General features: G+C 44.4%; 1 protein-coding gene across 2 annotated transcripts in view; it reads right to left on the reverse strand.

Moving 5' to 3' along the window:
• The window catches only part of GTSF1 (gametocyte specific factor 1), a 795,979-nt gene that overhangs the window by 263,676 nt on the left and 507,309 nt on the right, over positions 1-24,994 (reverse strand). For both annotated transcript variants that reach the window (XM_069231025.1, XM_069231026.1), the window contains exons 13-15: positions 24,614-24,680; positions 21,546-21,628; positions 9,680-9,752 (exon numbers count right to left, since the gene is read on the reverse strand). In XM_069231025.1, the coding sequence (XP_069087126.1) occupies positions 9,680-9,752; positions 21,546-21,628; positions 24,614-24,680 (223 nt within the window). The remainder of the gene's footprint in view (positions 1-9,679; positions 9,753-21,545; positions 21,629-24,613; positions 24,681-24,994) is intronic.

Raw genomic sequence — 24,994 nt, forward strand, 5'->3', positions numbered from 1 at the left:
AGTGGGTTGAGGTAGAGAATAGGCTGCAGGGTACCATTTCTGGGGGGGAATGGTGAAGTAAAGTGAGTACATTGCGTGACAGATTGCTTTGGGCCACATATTTGATGGCACTCTTTCTGTGAGTAGCTTGCACGTCTTGATAAGTTAATGATTTTCCTGACTGACATCGTGTGGTGGGATGTAGGGTGGTGTGCTATGGCGCTCCAAGCCGTATGACTTGCTGAATCAAGAAGGGACCCACATTAACAGGACAAAGTTCGGATGGGATCATCTTGAGCGTTAGAAATTGGGTTTCTAATTGGCAGAGGCATACACCCTGTCCAAGTAGGAACCACAATCCTAGTCAGGGTAAGTCATCACACACATTAAATTAACCTGTGCTCCTCCCATGGTAGCTTGGCACAGAACTGTCAAGCGTAACTCAAGAGGCAATGTTTAAAGTATTTGTGCAACACTTTAAACAGTAAAACAGTGTAAACACCACACAAAAAGATACCATACCTGTTTAGAAGAACAAGTTACTTACCTTTAGTAACCTCATGTGGTAGAGACAATATCTAGTTGCACATTCCTTACCTCTGATTTTTCCCTCACACGCAAGGACTGGATCTGGACATTTTCGTGAACAGTGAGTGCCAACGGTTGGCATTGATCAGCTCTGCTTCCGTTGTCGGCATCGTCCACGCCGGATATGTTCTGATTCCTATATAGGTGCCCACCCTGGTGCGCTTTTGTCAGTTTCTTTTCACGATTTTCTACGCCAGAAGCGCAGAACCATAAAGAAACTGACTACTGGTGCATAAAAACTAAGTCCCTGAAAGGGGATTTCTTGCCCATAGAAATCAGTTCGCAGGGCGGGGAGGATGGGTGGGTCGGTAAGGAATCTGCAGTTAGATATTGTCTCTACCAGTAAGGCATTACCAAAGTTAAGTAACTTATTCATCTGATACACTTCTAGTTGCAGATTCCTTACCTCTGAATAGATACCTAAGCAATACCATCCCCGGAGGTGGGCATGCAAACCAAGATCAGACTAGAAAGTCCTGCAGGACTGAACAGGCAAGGTGCCCATCCCTACAGACCTGACTGTTCAGCTAGAGGTAAATGTATGCAGAGACGCCCACGTTGTTGTCTGACAGATGTCAAGGACTGGACCTCTGCATGCTAAAGCAGTGGTCGCAACTTTAGCTTGGGTAGAATAAGCATGCAAACCCTCAGGGGGTTGCTTCCTGGCCAGTGAATAGCAGATCGTAATCCCGAGAATGAGTCAAAACATCTGGAGATGGTCCACTTCTGTACTGCCCAACCATTTTTCTTACCCATAAACAAAGAATTAATCATGAACACTTTTGCACAATCAAGGTATAACCTCCAATGCTCTTTTTGGGTTCAAGCAGTGGAGTCTCTCCTCTTCCTTGAAGGACGTAGGAGTGTGTAAAAAGTAGTCAAAGTGATGGATGAAAGGCCATAACTGCTTTTGGCAGAAAGAAGGCCCTATTGCGAAGCACAATTTTCTCAAGGTAGAAGAAAAGGTAGGACGGCTTAGATGAAAATGCCTGTAGCACACTCACCCTGCTGGCAGATGTAATGGCCACAAGGAAGGCCGTTTTCAAAGTGAGAAGTCTGAGAGGACAATGGAGGAGAGGCTCGAAAGGAGCACACATCATAAATGTCAAAACCAAATTCAGATCTCATTGGAACATAATGGTTGGGGATGAAGGGAAAAGATGTGAAAGACTTTTGAGGAACCTGTGTACAATAGTGGACTTAAACAAAGATGTTATCGGCCAACCTCATAAAAGCAGAAAAGGCAGACAAATCACCTTTAAAGGTGCCTAAAGCAGAACACTGCTGGGCCTGGGAAAGGATAAAAAACAGGATCTCGGTGAGAGATGCACAAAGGGGGTCAACAGACTTGTCTGTGCACCATGCCACAAATTTCATCCAATGACATGCATATACTGTTTTGGTAGAGGAATGCCTGGCTGCCAAGATTACATTACATACTTCATGGGGAAGGTCAAAAGCTGTCAACTGTTGCCCCTCAATCTCCAAGCAAAAAGGCGAGTGGACAGGTTTGGGTGTAGAACCCTCCCCTTCTGCTGCAACCCAAGTTCCCCCCGAAGGGGCAGTCTGATCGAAAGATAATTGGACATGCTCAGCAGCTCTGCATACCATCTCACCATGCCCAGTCTGAAGCCACAAGGATGGGCAGAAAGACGTACTGAGACCTGAGCTCCACTCGAGACTAAAAGAATCTCGGCGCGACTGCCACCTTGGAAACTCCAACACACAAACCGGCTGGCATTGCACATTCTCTGAGGAGGCAAACAGATTTAACAAAGACTCTCTCTATTGCTGAAAGAGACCTTGTGCCACCTCTGGGTATAGACACGATTTGTGATCCACTAAACATTTTTGGCTGAGTTTGTCTGCTCTGGTGCTCTGAGATCCTGCCAGATGTTGAACCACCAGGGATATGCCCTGCTGTTCTATCGACACAGAGACACAGAGCCTCTTGACAAAGGGTCTACAACCCCACCCTGCCATACTTGTTGCAGTACCACATGGCTGTGATGTTGTCCGTGAACTCCTGTAACATCTTTTCCTTGATAGAGGGAAGAAATGCTTTTGATGCTAGCCGGATTGCACAGATCTCCAACAGGTTGATGTGGAGTCCAGATTCCACCGGAGACCAGATACCTCTGATCTCCACCTCTCCCAGATGGCCACCTCATCCCAGAATTGATGCATCTGTCACTATCGTCCTATCTGGTTGGGGAAGGGAGAGAGATCTGCCTCTGACCCAATTGCAATTTGTTAACCACCACTGCAGATCTATTGTAGTTCCCTCTGAACATGTGTCATCAGCAGGATGCAGGACAGGGGCTGAAACATTCGTATTGTAGCCTGAATATCCTGGACTCCTTATTCAGGATGATAAGCCTAAAACTGCACTTTGTGCAAATCAGCTCCAATGTGAGGGAGAGTCTGAGAGGGAATCTGGTGTGACTTCGGCACGTTCATGGTGAACCCCAGTGATTGCAGGAGGTCCGCCGCAGTCAGGAGGCTGGCAAAAACAGCCTGGAGCAAGCCGGCCTTCAACAGCCAGTCGTAGAGAAAGCAGATGACTGAAAACCCTGATCTCTGCGGATGAGCTGCAACCACCACCATCACTTTGGTGAACACCCGAGGGGCGCTGGTAAGGCCAAACGGGTGCACAGAGAACTGAAAGTGCTTATGGCCTTCTGTGAATCACAAGTAGTGTCTGTAGGAAGGCAGGGTGGGGATATGAAAATAAGCACCATGGAAGTCCAATGCTACCATCCAATCTCCTGGGTCTCGGGTAGATAGAATCTGAGCCAAGGTGAGCATCTTGAACTTCTACTTGAGGACGAGATTAAGGGACTAAAGGTCTGGGATAGCGTGGAGGTCCTTGTCCTTTTTGAAGATCAGAAAGTAGTGGCAACCGCAACCACAACCTACTTCTGGCACAGGAACCCCCTCTACTGCTCTCTTGTCAAGGGACAAGTGATCTTCCGTCATCTCAAAGGGGCAGGAGTATCCCCTTCAGACTATCTTCAAAAACCCATGAGTCTGTGGTTACTGATTGCCAGCGAAGCCTAGCCTGCCGCCAACTGGCCCATGGTGGGGAAGAGTCAGACTAGGAAGGTTTCAAGGCTGCTGCAGAAAGGGGGGGTGGGCAGAGGTCTGTCCAGACTGCTGGCCACCTGATCCATGAGGCCAGTGGATCCCGCGCCCTCAGCCACACAGAAGCTTGGCAGCATGCGTTCCATGGCTAGCCAATAATAGATGCGTTTGGAGGCCCCTTCCATAGCCACAAAAGGGGCAAAAGGCAGACTGGGGATCGGGGACCACTGCGATGCCCAAGGACCTCACCGTAGCCCAAGAATCCTTGAAAAGCTTGAGTGCCAAGTCTGCCTTGTCTCCAAAGAGCCTGATGCCATCAAAGGGTATGTCCATCAAGGAAGCTTGGACATCCCCTGAAAAGCCAGACTTCCTCATCCAGGAGTGGCCCCTCAGGGCCACCATCAATGAAATTGCTCTGCCCAGCGAGTCGGTCGTATCCAGCCAACAATGGATTGTGAACTTTGTTGCGTCTCTCTTATCTGCAGCAGCCTGTGAGAGTAAAGTCTGGGCCTCCTCTGGGACCTGTGGCAGCACTTGCGCAACCCTGTCTCTCAGCCTGTGGGAATAACATCCCAAAATGGCCCAAAAAAACATCTTTTGGGTTCCTTATCCAGGCGTGAACGTGCCCTGTGAGGTAGAGGACTGGAACACCAAGCTCTCAGGGGTGGGGTGTTGCGTCAAATTTGGGTTGCCAGAGCTGGACGATGACAGCAGGTAATCATCCTGGTCACATGAACCCGTGCGCTGAGTTTGGACAAGGTACCCAAGTAGGATGTCTGTGAGGGCTTCATTAAACAGGACCAGGGGTCCTGAGGTGGCAATTCCTGGTTGCAGCACCCCTTCAACTACAGATTAGTCTTGAATGCAAATGAAGGCAGTTGAAGTTCCAAGAACTCAGCTGCTTTTCTCACGACCATAGCATAAGACACTCCCTCCTCTATAGCCATGGCAGGGGGAGAAAGCATGCCAGTATCTGAAGAAGTATCCAGTCCGCTGGCCTCATCCAAGTTTTCACGCAAGTCCATCGCGCTGGTATTATAAAAAGCCCAGCGACCCCTCCCATTCATGCCCATGGCCTAACCCATAATAAAAGGGCTCAGGATCCAATCTAGGAGGCAAGGCTTCTGCCAGCATCTGAGTCTGCATTGTACAACTTGAATCGGTCTCTGTGTTGGAGACTACAATGAGGACGGCGCAGCCCATGGGCGCAGACAGCACCAGAAGCATTGGCATCGGGACAGAATTGTTGAGGTTGGAGGTGGTACAATGATACCAGTCTGGATCCAAGACTGGATCTTTGGGTGCCCCTCGGCGGCTCGGCCAAAGCTGCCGGCGCAGAACCCAAAAAGGCCCCTTCTAACTCTGTGGGACTGAAGGCTGCCTAAAAATGAGACACATTGCCTAGTAAAGCTCTCCGAGTTGGGAAGGAGTCACTCCAGCTCCCGGAAACTCTGGGACGGGCAGTGTCGGCCCAGGCGCAGGTTCCTCTGAGCGAGGTCTAGAATGTCAACGCTTCCATGTCTCGCCATGTTCCCAGGCGGACGGATGAGGAAAATTCAAAGAATGCTTTGACTTATAGGACTTCTTATGCCTCGACTTACCCAATTGCCCTGAAGTCTTGAAGTGGGATGATGATAATGGAGGACTCCGTAACCAATCCCAGACCTTCCTCTCAACCGAGATCTCGACTTGCGTGGAGTCGAGTGTCGGGCAATCAACAGCTTTAGGGACCCTCAAAGTCTTCAGATGCGTGGCCCAATACTCCGAGCACAACTTTGGGATGTGGTCATGCTCCAGGCACCAAAGACACATGAAGTGAGGATCCGTAATGGACATCACTGGATGACAGGATCCACAGGTCTTGAAGCCGGTCTTTCTGGATGACATCCTCAATGCAACAGGAGTGGAACGCTCAAAAAATCTTCAACAAAAATTAGAAAAAGCCAGTCAATAAGGTGACTGCGGGGTATCTCTCTTTGGATCAGTGCTTGCTGAGGTGGAAAGAAAAGAACTGATGCCAGCGTGCCGGGGTGGCACCTATAGGAACTAAGACATCATATCTTGCATGAACAACAATGGACGTGGAGGTGATTGACGCCACCTAATGGCGCGCTGGGGTACTGCTGACAAAAATCTCCAGGCCCAGTCTTATGACTGGGGAAAATTCAAAGTTAAGGAATCTGCAACAAAAGTCTATAATATACCAGATCATACTTGAATGAACAAAACAAGACCTAAACAACAATAATCCAAGAAATGGAATTTGAGATATGAATTTTTAAAGACTAAACTGAAATGTAGTGCTTAAAACATAAGGCGCCAGCTAGGCATCGCAGGTGGACAGACAGGAGCCTCACGGTCATGAGCAGCGATTCTTGCTGTGCGAAAAGACTAACTTGTGGTGACAGAACCGCTGCTGGTGACATCACTCAGGGAAATTCAAGACCACTTGCCCCTACAACACCATTCACCTCCTTCTTGCTAAGACTAGTGTACCTTACGAGGAAGAGGAGAGCCCTGGAGAAAGTGTGGTACATTGGAGGATCCTGGCAAGTAGATCCCTCTAGCAAGGTGCAAGGAGAGAGGACTGCTGCACCGATCAGGCAGTTACCTGTGTGCAGTGTGTATGTCGGTTACCTCTTATGCCACGGGGGCTGTCATGAAGTCAAACATGCCAATCATGTTGCTGCCCATATCTAGTGTGTAAGTCAGCAACCCTGTGTACCAAAAGGGGCTGATAAGTTAACTATGGTGATCACTATCAGGGCATGTAAAACTTAAAAGTATGTGTCCTGCTTTTTAATTACATAGCACCCTGTTCTATGTGCTACCTCAGGCATACTTAGGGGTAATGTATGTAATAAAAGGGGAATTTAATGCTTGGCAAGGGGTTTTAAATGCCAAGTCAACATGGCAGTGTTACACTGCATCCAGGCTACAATGGCAGGCCTGGGACATGTTTAAAGGCACTACTTAAGTGGGTGGCACTTACTTTAGAGGCCTGGGCACATGTAGAGCACTTTACTATGGACATATAAGTAAATTAAATATGACAATTAAGTATATACAAACTAAACCATGTTTTAAGGAAAGAGACAAGCGCTTCAACACTGGATAGTAGTGGTAAAGTGCACAGAGTCCTAAAGCCAACAAACAAATTTCAGCAAAAAAGTGGAGGGCAAAAGGTTTTGGGGTAAACCGGCAGAGAGGGCCATTTACAACACTGAGGATCCATGTGATAATCTTCCCAAGGATCATCCCCTTTGTGTGGCAGAAGCTGCTCATAATATCGATCCTGAATGTCATTCTAGTTTCTCACAATCTGAGTCTGCATATCTGTGTATATGTGAGGATGGTGATCTATGTGAGGACTGTGGGTCGAACTGGACTTGGAAGTAGTGTCTGGTGCAGGACTGGTCTCTAACAGCTTCTTTTTCTGGGATTGCGATTTACCTATAGCTCCTCGGAAACAGCCTCTTCAAAGGTGAGCCTTCTTTTCTTGAGGGGTTAGGGTCTGGCTCCTGTGCTGGAAGCGGACATAGCAAATTTTTCCTCAGTGTTGGATATGGCTAAATGGTTTCTTACCTGTAGGAGAAGTTTTGCAGCTTGAAGAAATGTGCATTATTTTGTAATCTAATGGTTGGGTCCGAATTCTCCAAAAGAGTAGCAATCCTTCTCTTTTTTTTTTCCTTTTGGTTGTTGTTGGTGTACTATTCAGCCTCCTCTGATGTTATATGCAGCTGAAGACTCTCTAATTTTGGACAAAGTTTGTCAAAGAAAATCAGGAGAAGGCCACCAAATAGAGATAGCGGAGAAGATTCCTGTCAACAACAGAAGTTGGTTTGGAGAACGACCGGAGAGGGGTTCGCCTATTCCGCATGATGGAGGAGACTCATTTTCAACTCTGCTCCAAGTGCCACCATAAATTCATGCAGAAAGATCAACTTCAGGTATGCAGCCTCTATCTACCACTCGACCATTGGAATGACAACTGCGAAGCCTGTGCAGAGTTGAAACCAAAAACCTTAAAGGCAAGAGAAAAGCAGAGACAGGCACAGTACTCCATGCAGGGACAGAGGCAAACTCAATAGTTAAAAGACCCGGGTCTGTCGACCACAAATGAGGATAACACTGCCGAAGAGGCTGAGGGAGAAGGTTTGGGCACCGAGATAATCGTAGACATCAAGAGAGAATCACTCAAACAAAGAAAAGAAAAATCCAGATAACTCCTAAAAAACATTGTGGGGCAGAATCTTAAACACCGGACTCAAAAACACAAAAGGAGGCACAATGTTGCAAAAAATTGCTGATCAAAGCCAAACAAACAGAAGCAACCCGTCGGATCCTTATACAGGGACACTGCAGGTAGAAAACCACCGAAAAGGATGAACGAAGTAGAGATGTTTCGATTCGAAAGACCTCAGGAGGTGTTGTTTAGTGGTAAACAGAGGTTATAGACCTGATGATGGTGTGCCCACAGAAAGTTTGATTTGCATTTAGGGAAAAACTGAAGGATAACTTTTCCATAATCCATAACTGGTCCTCAAAAAAAAAACCTTTGGGTCAGGTCGAATTCAAGTAATGATGTTGAAGTGGAACTCTTTGATCCTCTCTTTTGGAAATCCAGTGCTCTGAGCCAAACAGATCACAGTAGAAGCTCAATTACTGCTGAACCCGAGATGAACATCTGAACGTGATGGCAGAAAAATTAAAACGAAAAAGCAATTTAGAGTAAAGTCTTTGTTCCAGTCCATTCAGATGAGACACAAGACATCTATGATGAAGAATTCATTTAATAATAGCAACTTGTAAATGCCTGCACCCAACTCAGATGGCAAAAGTGCGCAAAGCATTTGGTCTGCAGCAGCACATGCTACAAACTATCTTTCTGTTATGCCTCTTTCCCACTTTAGCCTCAATCATAATCTTAATATGGGTTGGCTTTCGAATTTTGGTGGCCTTTGTCAACATCCTGCTTGACTGACTTATGATCCACTGTCAAGGGTTTGTCTTTATGTTTTGTCGTTGTCTGGTTTGTTGATGATTAAGTGTACAACTTGGAAGGTTATTTCTTTCAGCTTTAGAATTATTTCATTATAGACTCAGTGTTCCTGAAGAATTTTGTGGGGGACAGAATCTTGAGGCTCAACATTCTACAAGGCTATCTCTGTGAGTTTTGAAAGTAATTGATTTTTGCCTTCAGCGTCCCCCAATTCCTCGCTCTCTCTTCTTCAGAGGAGCCAATTTCATCCATAGACATATGGTTTTCTGGAGAGGGAAGATTCTTCATATCGCTGTCTCTGTCAAGTATGCCAGGAATAAGTTATTCTGATTCAAACTTTTAAGATTAAATAAGGATCACTGGATGTTCATAGTTTAAGGCAACATTTAGTGGACATTTGGGCTTAACTTAAGCAATCTGGACATGCCCATTAAAATGGCATAAAAGATACATAAAGTAAACAATATCATCCATACACATTATCCAACCTGACCTAAGATCACAGTTAAAAACCTTTCCGCTACCTGATCATGTTTTAATTCGAGTCACTCAACCTTCTTCATCCTTATATTTCGGTACATTGTGCATTTTTCCTTGATTTCACCCCCTACAATAAACTTAAGGGTGGAGACACAAAGTGATCCATCTAGTTAGTGATAACCTTCATGAAAGAGGGTGTTAGACCACATGTGCAGTGGTGAGTCAAGCATGAAATCTAGGTGAACTAAAGTTACATGAGGAACAGGGGGCGAATTGCATGTCTAATGAATTATAAAGTAATGATCATAAAATCAGTGGACAAGAGGTGGTCCAGTGAACTGCAAGCGAACACTTAGCATTTTTTTTTTTTACGTTGGCCAGGAGCTAAAGGTGCAAAGTCTATCAGCAACCAAAACACTTAGTTCGAAAGTTGTATTAAGGCAGGACAAAATGACACATTTACTAGCCCAGAGAATTTAATCTAATGCTGATCAGTGAAAATAACCTATTCTTGAGAAAAGTAGAAGTACTTCCACAGCATCTTACCTTTGATCAGTCTTAAGACCATGATGTTCACTTGTTTTTTTATGGCAATGATGTGAAGATGAACTACCCATTTCTAGAAAAACATAAAAATGAAAGTATAGTTATATGTCAAGTGAAATCTTTACAATATTAGTTACTACTCTGTTTCTTTTGTAATCATTTTTACAGAGTAACATTCAGTTCTAATTATTTATAAGTGTGGTATCGTAGAATTTGCTATGTTCGGCTGTGCTAAAATATTACATTAGAGGTTCTTCTTGTCCTGTCTTTGTCTTGTGTCTGGCCTTTTTACCTGGCTGTAAATTGACCATAGATTCTTTAAGGGATCAAGCTTTCTGAATAGCAGCCCAAACATGCTATACCTTAGAATATTAACTGCTGTAATGCATTGATAAAAAAGAAAAACACTTTCGATCTTTACAGTGATAAGTACGTTTTCTTTATTCAGAAATAACGTAATGAATCTCAAAGTGGTGAGGCTGAAATGTGGTTTATTAGGGATTGTTATTTATTTCACTTTTAATTCAAAATATAAAGGCATGAGTATTTTGATACAAAACAACAAGATGCCAAATGTTAGATTCTGATAAGCATGAAGGATAGTTATTTTTCAAAGGAGTGTTATATGCTTTGGTACATCTATATTCTCCTAATTGTAACAGCTGGCATTTTCTTTATAATTTGGTTGCTCAGAAAATATCACCTCTGCATTTCCACAATTTAATAGTTCGGTGAAAGAAAGATCTTGGATGGATTGTTATTTAGAGACTCCTACAGGCATTGCACAACTATAGTCTCAGAGAGTGTCTCACTCGTGGGAGTGGTGGCCGCAGAGACTACCTTCGGTAAGTAACAGTTGCAGTTCTGCAGGGGCCCGAGTGTCCTCTGTACTTCTCTAGTGTGACTGAGTTTTCTTTGACCCTTCCTAGAGATAACGGAGTAATTCAGCAGGTTCTTTTTCCAATCGTCAGTCAGTGCTCGGGCCCCATTGGGTAACCACATCAGCCTCCACTCTCAATGACTGCGTCAACCAGACTACAATATTTGTCCTTTCTGGTTCCCCCTCAGGCATACAAGGTCACCACTCCTTCTCTGCAGTAGCGTAATGGCCTGACTGGCACAGTAGCAGGGTTGTGGATGCCGACCTTCACACAGGCAAAGGTCCAATTAATATGGTTAACTTCACAGTAGCCCACTCTGGCATACAGGGTTGCTGACTTACACACAAGAAATGGGCAACACCACAATCGGCATGGTTGACTTCACAGTGACCTTATGTGGCTTAAGAGGTCACTGACATGCACACTGCACACTGCCAGATCGTTTCAGAAATCATCTCTCCTCACACTTTGCTACAAGGATCTACTTGCCGGGATCCTCCAATGTGCCTCGCTTCCTCCAGAGCTGTCCCCCTTCTCAAAGGGCTTACTGGTCTTGGCAAGAAGGCAGCAACTGGTGCTCTAGGGGAAGCTGGTCATGTATTTCCCTGGGTGATGTCACCAGCTGGGAGACTGTCAGGCTTTAACCTTGTGGCCTAGTCACAGGCAGAAGTCCATCAACAGGAAGTGGAGCAGTGAGGATACACCATCAGAAATGAGGGAATGCTCAGACAAGACCAAAGGTAAGGCTACTATGGGCATATCCCAAAAACATCAGAGAACCTCAATAGTTCATTGAGTTTATCAACCCCTACCAAAGAAATATACCAGACACTCAATAAAATTGAAGCCTTTAACTAAATTAACTAGGAAACATCAATACTTAAGTACAAAAAGCTACAGTTTATTCTAATACCCATAGTTGCCCTTGTACACCACAAACTATTTGTTCCCATCCTCTCACAAAACAACTCAAATGATTACCTTCTACTCTTGTAAGCTCTCTCCTGCCAAAATAAATGATATATCACTGGAAAAATAAACTTTCCAAAAAAGGTCTGCATTTAACAAATGCAAAGGTCTCACCATACAATTTCTGTCATCATAGATGACTGCAACCTACAACACATGAGAACCCTGATATGCCAACCAGTGTTTAGCCAGATTCACCTATACTCTACATACCTACTAATTTACCTGTATTGGAGGCAAGACAATCAATGAGAAGCTGAATTATCTGGTATTCTGAACCACTCCTTTTTGTTTTTAAACACAACAGGCAATTTCTGTTATGCAACCACACTTGAATCATAGCTTCAGAAATAAGTACAAAGAGGAACGAATACAAAAACCTTTGAATTATTCCTTTATAAATAAAGATGTGTTATGCATAAATGATTACTGCTAATCCCCACTGGCATCATCAGGAATCACACCATGGTGTCTGACTACTGTGTAGATTACTGTGGACAATACACAACATTCTTATGAGCAAAACTTTCTGGTAACAGAAGAGTGATGCAATTACTTCAACACTTGCAATCACATATGCTGTTTCCAAGCATTCCCAAAGAAAGGGGCTTCTCCATCCTAGATCAGTAACAGAACAGCTGCAATAATTATCCAATCAGTGACCACATACCATCCAAAAACATTCGATAATGACACTATATTAGTAAAGGTGGACTGTACCACAAACATGGCTCATTGTAAAGCACTACTCCCAGTGTAAACAACTAAAACATTTACCCATCTTTTCCAGTTGCATATGAGCGGTCTTTACGGAATTCCCAAGAAAATAGTTTCAAACACACACAGTCAACATACAAACTTTGGAACACAAACCTTGGTTACTCTGAATTCAGCCCACTCAGCCTTTTTCATACCACTCAGAGAATAGATGGTCAGACAAATTAGTGCAATTATACTTTGCCATAATACAGCGGTTATGTTGATGTGCAACAAGACACTTGGGAATAATATACAGCAATGCCAGAATTAGCATGCAATATTTCAGTGTATTCCACATTATTCACCTTTCCACGTTTCTGTTCGTATGCCTACCATGCATGATATATGCAAATTCATACTCTGAAAAGTGAGACATCTGCTGATGTATCTTACAGCCGCCAAAAAACGAATGTTGAGAAAAATCACAAGGAAACTATGTGAAAAGCATGAGCACTAAGAAAAACTGCTCTAAAATATAGCATAGACAAGATTGGTTAGCTACACATTTACATCTTTGATTTTTCAAAGGGCTAAGTATATTGACTCCTGTCAACATTGTACTTTTCCTAGTCACTTGTGTGATCAATCCAGAAGACTTGGAATAGGCTTTGCCTTGCCAATGCAAAGCACAATTTAATAAAAACACCATGGCTAAAAGCTGTTCTTAAAAAGTCCAGAGGCTTATCCAAATTATTATTACCAGACAAGGGTGTATTTAAGGGAGTGATGGCGCACCAAGTATTGAATTACATTGGTCCAATATCTAAACCTACAAAGGTGCACTACAGTGGGGAATACACCCTGAAACCCCTACATTGATTGGGGTAGACAATCAATTAAAAGTACAACAATACTGAGGCACTCGATCTAGTATCAATTAACACCAAAATTTGCAGCAGATCCTATAATTTTCAGTTCTGTACAATAGTTAAACATTAGCAAAATTAAAGAGAGGCAGTAGCAATAACATTCCAAACCTCAGAGTCCTCATATGTGATTTTGTATTTCATCCAGGATAAATTTTTACACACTCTTTCACAAAAAAAATCTTAATAATAAAAAATATATACAAAATTTCAATATTTATAATTCCTTTGATTCAATTGAACAATTGTCCTCTCATCAGATATTCGTATATTTCCACACTCCTCGATATTCAAATTATGAATCAATTTTTTATTTTGTTTGAGGACGAGCCAGAGGAGTCCGCTTTCGTTTGCTCTGCCTCGGAGGTTCAAATCCTGGCACACGGGCACGACGCTTACAGCGTCCGTGCGTCCGCTTGAAGTTCGTTTCTGGAAGATTGTTAATTTTCAAGCAGGCGCTCTTGGAGAAGTCGTGACAAGCCTCTTGAGGTAACTTGATCTAGATGCTTTGGGTTTTATTTAAAAACGATTATACTACATTTGCTTTACAGGGGTATGCTACGTCTGGAGCTGCTCTCTCTTCGGAATATAATTTGTTGATTCCGTGTAACTGGTGTAGGAGGCTGGACTGGCTTGTAGTGAGTACCAAGGGGTACTTGCACCTTGCACCAGGCCCATTTATCCCTTATTAGTGTATAGGGTGTCTAGCAGCTTAGGCTGATAGATAATGGTAGCTTAGCAGAGCAGCTTAGGCTGAACTAGGAGACGTGTGAAGCTACTACAGTACCACTTAGTGTCATATGCACAATATCATAAGAAAACACAATACACAGTTATACTAAAAATAAAGGTACTTTATTTTTATGACAATATGCCAAAGTATCTTAGAGTGTACCCTCAGTGAGAGGATAGGAAATATACACAAGATATATATACACAATAGCAAAAATATGCAGTATAGTCTTAGAAAACAGTGCAAACAATGTATAGTTACAATAGGATGCAATGGGGAAACATAGGGATAGGGGCAACACAAACCATATACTCCAAAAGTGGAATGCGAACCACGAATGGACCCCAAACCTATGTGACCTTGTAGAGGGTCGCTGGGACTATTAGAAAATAGTGAGAGTTAGAAAGATAACCCTCCCCAAGACCCTGAAAAGTGAGTGCAAAGTGCACTAAAGTTCCCCTAAGGACAAAGAAGTCGTGTTAGAGGAATAATGCAGGAAAGACACAAACCAACAATGCAACAACTGTGGATTTCCAATCTAGGGTACCTGTGGAACAAGGGGACCAAGTCCAAAAGTCACAAGCAAGTCTGAGATGGGCATATGCCCAGGAAATGACAGCTGTGGATGCAAAGAAGCTTCTACTGGACAGAAGAAGCTGAGGTTTCTGCAGGAACGAAAAGGGCTAGAGACTTCCCCTTTGGTGGACGGATCTTTCTCGCCGAGGAGAGTCGTGCAGAAGTGTTTTCCCGCCGAAAGAACGCCAACAAGCCTTGCTAGCTGCAAATCGTGCAGTTAGCGTTTTTGGACGCTGCTGTAGCCCAGGAGGGACCAGGAGGTCGCAAATTGGACTAGGAGGTAGAGGGGACGTCGATCAAGACAAGGAGCCTCTTAGCAGCAGGTAGCACCCGGAGAAGTGCCAGAAACAGGCACTACGAGGATGCATGAAACAGTGCTCACCCGAAGTTACACCAAGGAGTCCCACGTCGCCAGAGACCAACTAAGAAAGTCGTGCAATGCAGGTTAGAGTGCCGTGGACCCAGGCTTGGCTGTGCATGAAGGATTTCCGCCGGAAGTGCACAGGGGCCGGAGTAGCTGCAAAAGTCGCGGTTCCCAGCAATGCAGTCTAGCGAGGTGAGGCAAGGACTTACCTCCACCAAACTTGGACTGAAGAGTCACTGGATTGTGGGAGTCACTTGGACAGAGTTGCTGGATTCGAGGGACCTCGCTCGTCGTGCTGAGAGGAGACCCAAGGGACCGGTAATGCAGCTTTTTGGTGCCTGCGGTTGCAGGGGGAAGATTCCGTCGACCCACGGGAGATTTCTTCGGAGCTTCTAGTGCAGAGAGGAGGCAGACTACCCCCACAGCATGCACCACCAGGAAAACAGTCGAGAAGGCGGCAGGATCAGCGTTACAGAGTTGCAGTAGTCGTCTTTGCTACTTTGTTGCAGTGTTGCAGGCTTCCAGCGCGGTCAGCAGTCGATTCCTTGGCAGAAGGTGAAGAGAGAGATGCAGAGGAACTCGGATGAGCTCTTGCATTCGTTATCTAAAGTTTCCCCAGAGACAGAGACCCTAAATAGCCAGAAAAGAGGGTTTGGCTACTTAGGAGAGGGGATAGGCTAGCAACACCTGAAGGAGCCTATCAGAAGGAGTCTCTGACGTCACCTGGTGGCACTGGCCACTCAGAGCAGTCCAGTGTGCCAGCAGCACCTCTGTTTCCAAGATGGCAGAGTTCTGGAGCACACTGGAGGAGCTCTGGACACCTCCCAGGGGAGGTGCAGGTCAGGGGAGTGGTCACTCCCCTTTCCTTTGTCCAGTTTCGCGCCAGAGCAGGGCTAAGGGGTCCCCTGAACCGATGTAGACTGGCTTATGCAGAATTGGGCACATCTGTGCCCAAGAAAGCATTTCCAGAGGCTGGGGGAGGCTACTCCTCCCCTGCCTTCACACCATTTTCCAAAGGGAGAGGGTGTAACACCCTCTCTCAGAGGAAGTTCTTTGTTCTGCCATCCTGGGCCAGGCCTGGCTGGACCCCAGGAGGGCAGATGCCTGTCTGAGGGGTTGGCAGCAGCAGCAGCTGCAGTGAAACCCCAGGAAGGGCAGTTTGGCAGTACCAGGGTCTGTGCTACAGACCACTGGGATCATGGGATTGTGCCAACTATGCCAGGATGGCATAGAGGGGGCAATTCCATGATCATAGACATGTTACATGGCCATATTCGGAGTTACCATTGTGAAGCTACATATAGGTAGTGACCTATATGTAGTGCACGCGTGTAATGGTGTCCCCGCACTCACAAAGTCCGGGGAATTGGCCCTGAACAATGTGGGGGCACCTTGGCTAGTGCCAGGGTGCCCTCACACTAAGTAACTTTGCACCTAACCTTTACCAGGTAAAGGTTAGACATATAGGTGACTTATAAGTTACTTAAGTGCAGTGTAAAATGGCTGTGAAATAACGTGGGCGTTATTTCACTCAGGCTGCAGTGGCAGGCCTGTGTAAGAATTGTCAGAGCTCCCTATGGGTGGCAAAAGAAATGCTGCAGCCCATAGGGATCTCCTGGAACCCCAATACCCTGGGTACCTCAGTACCATATACTAGGGAATTATAAGGGTGTTCCAGTAAGCCAATGTAAATTGGTAAAATTGGTCACTAGCCTGTTAGTGACAATTTGGAAAGAAATGAGAGAGCATAACCACTGAGGTTCTGATTAGCAGAGCCTCAGTGAGACAGTTAGTCACTACACAGGGAACACATTCAGGCACACTTATGAGCACTGGGGCCCTGGGTTACCAGGGTCCCAGTGACACATACAACTAAAACAACATATATACAGTGAAAAATGGGGGTAACATGCCAGGCAAGATGGTACTTTCCTACAACTGGTAGTTCTTGGAACGGATATATTTACTGCAGATGAAAGACACACTACTCGTTGGAGGTATTTGTCGATTGGGTATAGTGTGGCAGGCAGTTATTCTGGCCTTTATTTTGGTTTCTTTACATAGCGTGGCAGTAAACTGGTCATTTGCCACACTTACTAATACAAATATGGTGGTCTTTGTCAATTTGATATTGGTAATTATATGTTTGGCACTATTGGTGACATATGATTTTGATTAGATAGGTTTCACAAGTGGTGTCTATTTATACTAGGAAGGTTTACATGCTATGAAGCGATTAAGTTTCAGCCCTGAAGAAGTCAAGTGACGAAACACGTGTTGGCTGTGAGGTCGTTATATGAAATATGGACTTTTCATTAAGGAGTAATCTATAAGAAGGATGGATGCTTAATTAACTATCAATCACAATGAACTAGGAGAGTAACATGGACCTATTCTTTGGTTCTTTTGGTATATAAAAAATTGATTCATAATTTGAATATCGAGGAGTGTGGAAATATATACGAATATCTGATTAGAGGACAATTGTTATCCCAATTATTGCCTCAATTTTCATATCATAATCAATAAAATGAATTGACTTGGACATGTTATTTTTACATCATCAGGGATAATATGCAATTTGTAGTGGTCTGAAAAGGTTATGGTGCTGAAGAATATTCTTGGGAACCAGTGACCAATATTGGTGCTCTTGGTTACTATGTGCCCTTCAGTCTTTACTTCTTCCAAATCTGGATATATGTTGCTTTGCACAATAAAACAAGAAGATGGGTATAATATCAGGTTCACATGGGCATCACAGCTACAGGACATCACCTCCTGAGTACAAAGACTGGATTCAGAATCCTGGCTCCCCTCATGATCTCAGAGTATAACAGCTAAGGTGGTGCAGTCCTCCCATATCTGGGAGAGATTTGCATGGCTGGTAATGTAGGCCAGATGCCACTTCAAATGTATAATAGTGCTGTAACCAGAATGCAGTCTTTAACAGCAAGACTAGGCAAATTTTCTGAATGTGTAGATGGAGCAGAGGTGTACCCTAGAGAACCAGTGACTGCAGATTCCAGGAGCCTGTATTCTCCCTACATGAAAAGTGTACACGAGTACTCTTCCTAGCAGATACAAAAGGAATTTATCCTTTTCTTATACCTCTTCTCAACTTTGAACTCTCCTTGTATTACAGAAGCTCCACTCCTCTTTGGCCTGTTTGTTTAGTGACAGGTCCTACCCCTGCCCTCTGCTTTCACTCCAGCTCTCGTTTGCTTTGTGCACCATCTTTGCCTCTTTCTGGCAAGATTGCACCTGTGGAGCAACATCAATCTAATCTTCAACTTTCCATCTACTTTTCTCTAGTTTGGATTCTGTCATCTGCTCCATCTGCCATTCTAGCCAGTCTTCTAGGCACTTGCTGCTTGAAGATGCGGGCCATTTCTTTGTTTTCACTACCATTCCAGGCTTTAGCCACCCTGGCATGCAGAGTTACCAACTAAAAGGGTAACTCAAGCCCTACGTGAAGGCTGTTTCCAAACCTATCTGCCTGCCCTGACAAATGCATGCAGAAAAATAAATTCTCTGTAAGATTGTAAAGCATGGACACTTAACATTTAAAACATATAATTGTCAGACCCTGTAAGGCAGGCCACAGGGTAAAAAGAGGCATCTGGACCCCAACCGTGCAGGGTAAGGGGTAGCAAGGAAAGGCAGGCAAAAATTTCCCAAGGACGCAGAAGGGGGTAAAATGTCAGTACTCAAAAGCCAACCAACAGATACAGTAACTTAATGTTCATTCCAAGACCCCTAATACATGAACCCGCACAGATGGTTGGATGTCACTTGATTGAGTTACGGACACTACAGCCACAGTCCAAACTTTTCTGTGTGTTTGTCTCCCTCCCTCCAGATGGACTGCAGTTCCTCCGTTACCTTTTCCCCCTCCTCCTCCCATGGGAGTTGATTGGGGGAATGGGGGAGAATGCTGCTGTGGGTTTAGGCTGCTGCCTTTGCTTGTTCTTTAGTTTACTTTCTTTAAATTGTCTCAGTGGGATACTGTCCTGGACTGGCTAGCTGCCAGTTAGATGCTGCCTTATGGGAATATAATTGTGTGTCAGACACAGCAGGTTTGCTGTGCCAACCATTAACCCCCATTTGGTGAGGTAACCCTGCAGGTTTGTACATTGTATGCCAAACCACCTGTAGGCAATATGTGGTATTACTGTTGATGATAAAAGCTTACATGTTACACTGCCTGGATTGTGATATGCCACTTTCAATAAAGACACGCTTAAAAAATGTTGATTCCATTGCTTGTTTTTAAGTAAAAGAAAACACTTTGTCACAACAGGACTAAATTCAATTTAATTAGCAAATAGAGAGTGCTAACCCTGGTTACCGTCACCTGTAGGCATTGCATGCACCTTTCCAGTACTCACTCCTGCCTAGGTGAGCCTATTAATTATAGTCCCCAGTAGTTTGTGGTACAGGCATGAATTAGGCACATGTGCAGATTACTTTATGCTGACCCCCACAGGTTCAGATGTGCAGTCAGTTCACTCGTTGTTAGCCTTGTTACTGAGGAGTGCAGAAAAGCCTTATGCCCTTTCTGTTGAGCCCTATGAGCGCATTATAGTCTCTTTTGCTTCCAGTGGTAGAGACTCGCATTTCCTGCTCGTTGGTTCCACAGTGTTCGTTGGCGAAGGTCTGGTGTAGCCTACATCTTTGGTGTGTGCTGCGATGACCCTGGAAAAGGACTTGTCAGACAAATGAAGCAGTGTGAGTCCTGTCCTAGCTTTCATTGTGGCTTTGGCAGTTGGGGCCCTTCAATGGACAATGGAATGCTTTCCTATGGCAAGACAATTGTGGCCCCCATCTGGGCCAATAGGTCTGAGAGGATGTGTCTCTTACAGACGCAGCCTCCCCAGACTGACTGGTTCTACCATGGTAGACACACAGCTTCTTGCTCCATCAGCGCCTGCAGTATCAGGTTGTGGCCCACAGCAGCTGCCAGGCAAACCCAGTGGTTATTGTGTTAGTGCAACCTTTTAGGCACAGTTCTCAGAAGGAACAATGGAGAGAGCCCTGGAGACTAACTCACAGCATGGGTTGTTCCTGGTTGCATTCTCTTCAGAAGTGTGCCTTCCATGGGCGCATCTCACACCGGGAACACACTTATGTTCTCATCCGAGACAGATTGTCCTCCTGCAGGGTTAGGCAGACTCCTTTGTATTTTCAGACAGACTTCTTTGCTCCTCCAGCAGAAAGTTCAGACTTTAAACCCTGGTCATAGATCATTCATTTAAATACTTCACAGATCCCTCTCTTTTATAATGAAGAACTTGAAGCTAGAACAAAGAGGGTTTTTGGATTGAATCATACTTTTTATATACATTTTCCAGACAGGAGATGTGGATCCATTGTCTCATGCGTCCGAAATTGTTTGGATTTGGTCCTTTTTCAAATGTAATTTCATGATGCTCTCTCGACACAGGACTTTTTGTACATTTATGATTTGCACAAGAACTAAAGGGTCTGGCTCTAAGCAAGGAGTACCTAAACATGGTAACAATTAAGTATGAGCTCACTGTACCTGGTAGTCGTCAACATTCTCAAAGTAGTAACCAGGGACAAACAAAAGGGCAAGCTAGACCTAGATACTTCATGACCTTGAACAACAGAAACTGCAATCCCACCCCTCACTCCTTCCATCAAGTGAATGGCAGCGCTCAAAGAACTAATCAGCAGTCCCTTGCAAGCAACGTTTTCATGGAGTTTCTAGAGATAACCCTGGCTCCGTTCTACTCACCTCAGATCTCCCACCTCCAGCCAGAGAAACCCACTTCCACTGTCTGGGGAAGCAGTTATCATCCTCCAACTTGTGCCAAAATATGGGCATCCAAAATGGATCCTGATGACTTCAGTACTCAGACTCACACAGTCTTACTAACTATTCCCACACACAATATACGTGTATCTGAGAGGTCATTATGAGGTTCTGGTTTTCACATAACAGTGGAAGTTTTAATAGACACAGAAAAAGGTCCGGTCATACCATAAATCACAAAACATGGTATCCTGCCACTATCACCTTATGCCATACACTTAGAACTGATCTTGTCCACTGTCTCACTGAGGGAAGGCTTGATGATCTTCAGGTTATAGGACAGGTCTTCAACCTTGTATTGTCTTGGAAAGCCTAGGCCTCTGTACACGTTAGATAAGCCTAACACCAGAGCCAAAATAAAAGTTAAGATATCAGTTTCATATTCATTCTAGCACACAGGGCAGCGTACCTGCCTGTTCAGCATGCAGGGGACATTCCTGGCCCAACATTTACAGTGTTTTCTAAATAATAGAAAATTAACACGTTCAATAACCCAATGATTATACCAGAAGTATACAAAATAGAGTGACACCAGTGGATATCTAATTCAGACTGGATAATGAAGGCAAAAAAACTTTCAAAAAACAAAAAGAAAAAAATAAGAATTGTCTAGGCATTCTCTAGATATGGGATATCAATGAGTACACCATGTGTGGATAGCAGGAAACAGTGTATCCAATGTGGAAAAATGACTAGTAAAATAGCAGGGATCGAATACAAAATTGTGGTAAAATATACACAAGCTCTAGTTTTTCAAATGCATAAATTGAACATTAAAGAATAACATTACAGTTAGACTGGACACAATTACTGGAGATCTAAACTCATTTACAGACAATTCTTTCTTTAGATACCCCAGTGGCATTTTGCACACCTACCTACCAATTCTGTGGTTGAGATTCTGTCCGCATGAAGGACATGTTTGGACCACCATATCATTTGACTTTTGCTCTTTTGTTGTAGGCCTACAAAATAATTTAAAACAATGAGGTTACACAAAATATTTTTAATAGGCACCTACATTGAACAATGAAACATTTACTTATAACATAGGTCTTTATTTGTATGCCACAGTAAATGATTTACTCTGCCAAGACTAATAGAAACATTAAATATGATCCCTTGAGGAGTGAAACAAAAAATATATAATGTTGCTGTTAAGGGTACTGCTAAGTACAATGTAATTTAAAAGCTATTGTCTGTTGTACTTTGAAACTGTGGGACCTCAGGAGTGGGGCTGGTTGAAGAGACATAAATGCTGCTTTAGATGTTACAAAAAGGTTTGTAACCTAAGTTAGAATGTGGACCAGGTCAGTCTTAATACCATAATGTTGGGATGGGAATGTCCTGGCATTGTCTTCAGTCATGTCCCCTCTGCACTGCATGCCAGAACTACGAATATTGGTTAGCATGTTTTTTTTATTTTTGCCTCAACCTCACACTAATCCATTGTGCGCAGAGAGGCTTAGGCCTGCCCCTGATTCACATGAGGTCCCTGAAGCAGCACAGCAAGTAAACCTTTCACACACATAGCATGTTTATAATTGAGCCAGCCCTTTCACCTGGGTGGTGCGAGCCAAAGTCTACTGACCCAGCCCATTCAAAGTCTGCTGCTCTCAGTAGACCCAGAATCCTAGTGCTAATATCTGAGACGCTTTGGCACATTCATGTATACTAATCGAAGTGTGCAGTACATGGGTGGAGGTGTGAACAAGAATGCACCCAGGTAAATGGGTACCATTTTAAAAGCCTATGACCCAGTCAAATGTGCCAAATGGAGGTGAAGTTGCTGTTCTAGATAGAGTTTTGCTGATATTCCTGAGACTGGAGGGAAGGAACCCTGACACTGAAGTGGGGAAAGAGGAGGAAGGCTTATCCTGAGATATTCAGTTATGGCCTTTATGTTACAGATGGCTGCTGATTAGTCTTCCTGGAACTTCCATTTGGGGGATGACAAGGGTGAAGGATGAAACTGCATAATCACTGTCAAATGGAACTGTTGATAGGCAAGGTGCAGACTGCTCATATCCTTTGTGCATTTGTTGTGGGTGCTCCAGCCTGGAGACAATCCTGCTGTGACGAGCATCCTTCAAGATGGAGGCTGAGACTAGAGGACAGACTGAAGGACACATGAACGGGGAACTGACTCTAACCTGTTCTGCAGAGGCAGACTGAGAATGCACATAGAGTGCCTCCCAGCTCTCAATTTAAATGGGAACAGCTGACTCACTTGTGTTAGTTCCAAGTTGTCTTCAACTGACGAGTGGTACTCTGCTGAGTGCTCAGAAGTCTACTCTGCAACAATGGACTGGGGTCTTGTCTGAAAACCAGCTCAGCAGAGATGATTGACCATCACCAGGAGTCCGATCTAAAGGAAGAACTGCTGACGTGTCTTGAAATCCAAGGAGCCCTGTCTGAGTGAGAGGAAGTGCCAACCCTGCAGGAGAAGTAGATAGTTGGAAGGGGCTGTGGCATTTGACCCTGGTGCAAAGCCATCTAACAGATACTCACAACCTGAGTGATAAATGTGGTCAAGAGCACAAATTGATTTGAGCAGCTTTGTTGGAGAAACTATGGCACTTCTGAAGAGTGCCAGCTGGTCGCAATTTACTATTCACATTCTCGCCATCAAGGCAATGGAGCCTGTGTGCCTAATTCGCTGGCCCGACTGAAGAAGTAATAGGTGGCTGCCTGTGGTGCTGGCTGTGTGTCAGTAAATGTAGATGGTGTGACTTCGGCACTGGCAGTTTCTGCAGTACAGACCCGATCACTTCAAAGAAGTATAGACTGCAGTCCGGAGGTGCTTGGCCAGGGTGTATCTCTGTCAGTAGAGAACCTGGTTCTGCTTTAGATGTGTCCAGAAGCAAACCCTACTTTGAACATTTGATTCTGTCACCTCATGGCACAATATGCTGAAGATAGCACCTGGTAGCCGTGACACCGAGGACTTCAGCACCCATTTGGGGTACCACACTGCGACCCAGGATGTCGCTTGGAAGTGTGTCGCTATTGCGGGAGCACTCCCACATGGCAAGGACAGCCAATTCCAAGTGCCTCCACCAGGGGAGGCCCAGCACAACTGATCAAAGACTCACTAAAGTGATGAAGCAGACCTGTTGTTTCATCTAGATCCGCCCATCCCCAGTGAACACTGGAGCCCAGAAGAGAGCCTATTCCAGAAGCAGCTAATCCTGCTGTAGCCTATCTGAGAATTGCATTGTGGACAGAATCTGCTCACCCTCAGAAGGTGAACCCTATGCCATGCGAGAATGCCCTGCCCACCACCAGGGAAGCCACCATTGCGAGAAGGTTCAACACAGCCCCCAGCCACATCCCCACAGACAGGTGAGAGACCGCAATGGGCACCAAGCCCTTGAGATTGTATTTGTAAGAAGTGAGGGGCCATCCATACTAGAGGCTATGACACTCTAACCCCAAGAACCCTGAGAATGGACAAGGGGGCAAAGGTGTTAATAGAGGGCATGGGGTACTTTAGAACATAAGAGATTCACTCCCATAAATTGGGTATTCCGTCATTAGTGCTGTGCGTTTTAGTCTGCTTTCTGTTTAAAAAACACTTTTATTTTATAATGGGAAGCACTGGGCTGGGCAGTTAGGTGTATTTGAGTAACTCCACACAAACCTCCTTGAGAGGTTTGTGTCTGCTCACCATCACTAACACTGAGAGTCAAGTGCTGAAAGGGTTGTTCTTGCCTCAGTGTGCAGAGCCACAATAGGACAGGCCCCGGTACAATGGAGGCAAACTACCCCAGCACCCAAACATTTGGTCCAGTAGCCCCATCCTGGCCTGTGGCCTCCTCAATAAGATCTGACACATGTAACTTGTTAAATTTTAGAAAAAAATAAAAGCAACTTACAAGCAATTTTCATCTGCACTACATATAGTAAGGGAATGTCCATTGATTCAACAAAATATCTCATCATCTTACCATTGATCCTTGTCAAGTAAGTGTGCTTCACTTGTACTCTGATGGTAATGGGAAGACCACCCTACACCTAGAAAAAAAAAAGATACACCACAGCAAAGAATTACATCAGATGTATGTGGCTTAATAAAGTGTGCAAAAACCCCTACCAGTTGTCCATGTAATTTACATATTCTAGTTTAAGAAACATATCCTAGCTCTGAAAGTGCAGGTATATATCATACATTTTAATCTACAAAGTTTGACCTGTACCAGCTACAGCCACCATTCAAGGACTTATTTTATACGTTATAAAAATCCAATATAATTGTTAAGTTTGATTTCTATTAAATATATGGGAAATATAACTTTTAGAAAGTTACCTTTACCCCGACTGACGCTGCA

Source organism: Pleurodeles waltl, chromosome 4_2 (assembly GCF_031143425.1).
Source record: "Pleurodeles waltl isolate 20211129_DDA chromosome 4_2, aPleWal1.hap1.20221129, whole genome shotgun sequence".
In the NCBI taxonomy this organism is placed as follows: Eukaryota; Metazoa; Chordata; class Amphibia; order Caudata; family Salamandridae; genus Pleurodeles; species Pleurodeles waltl.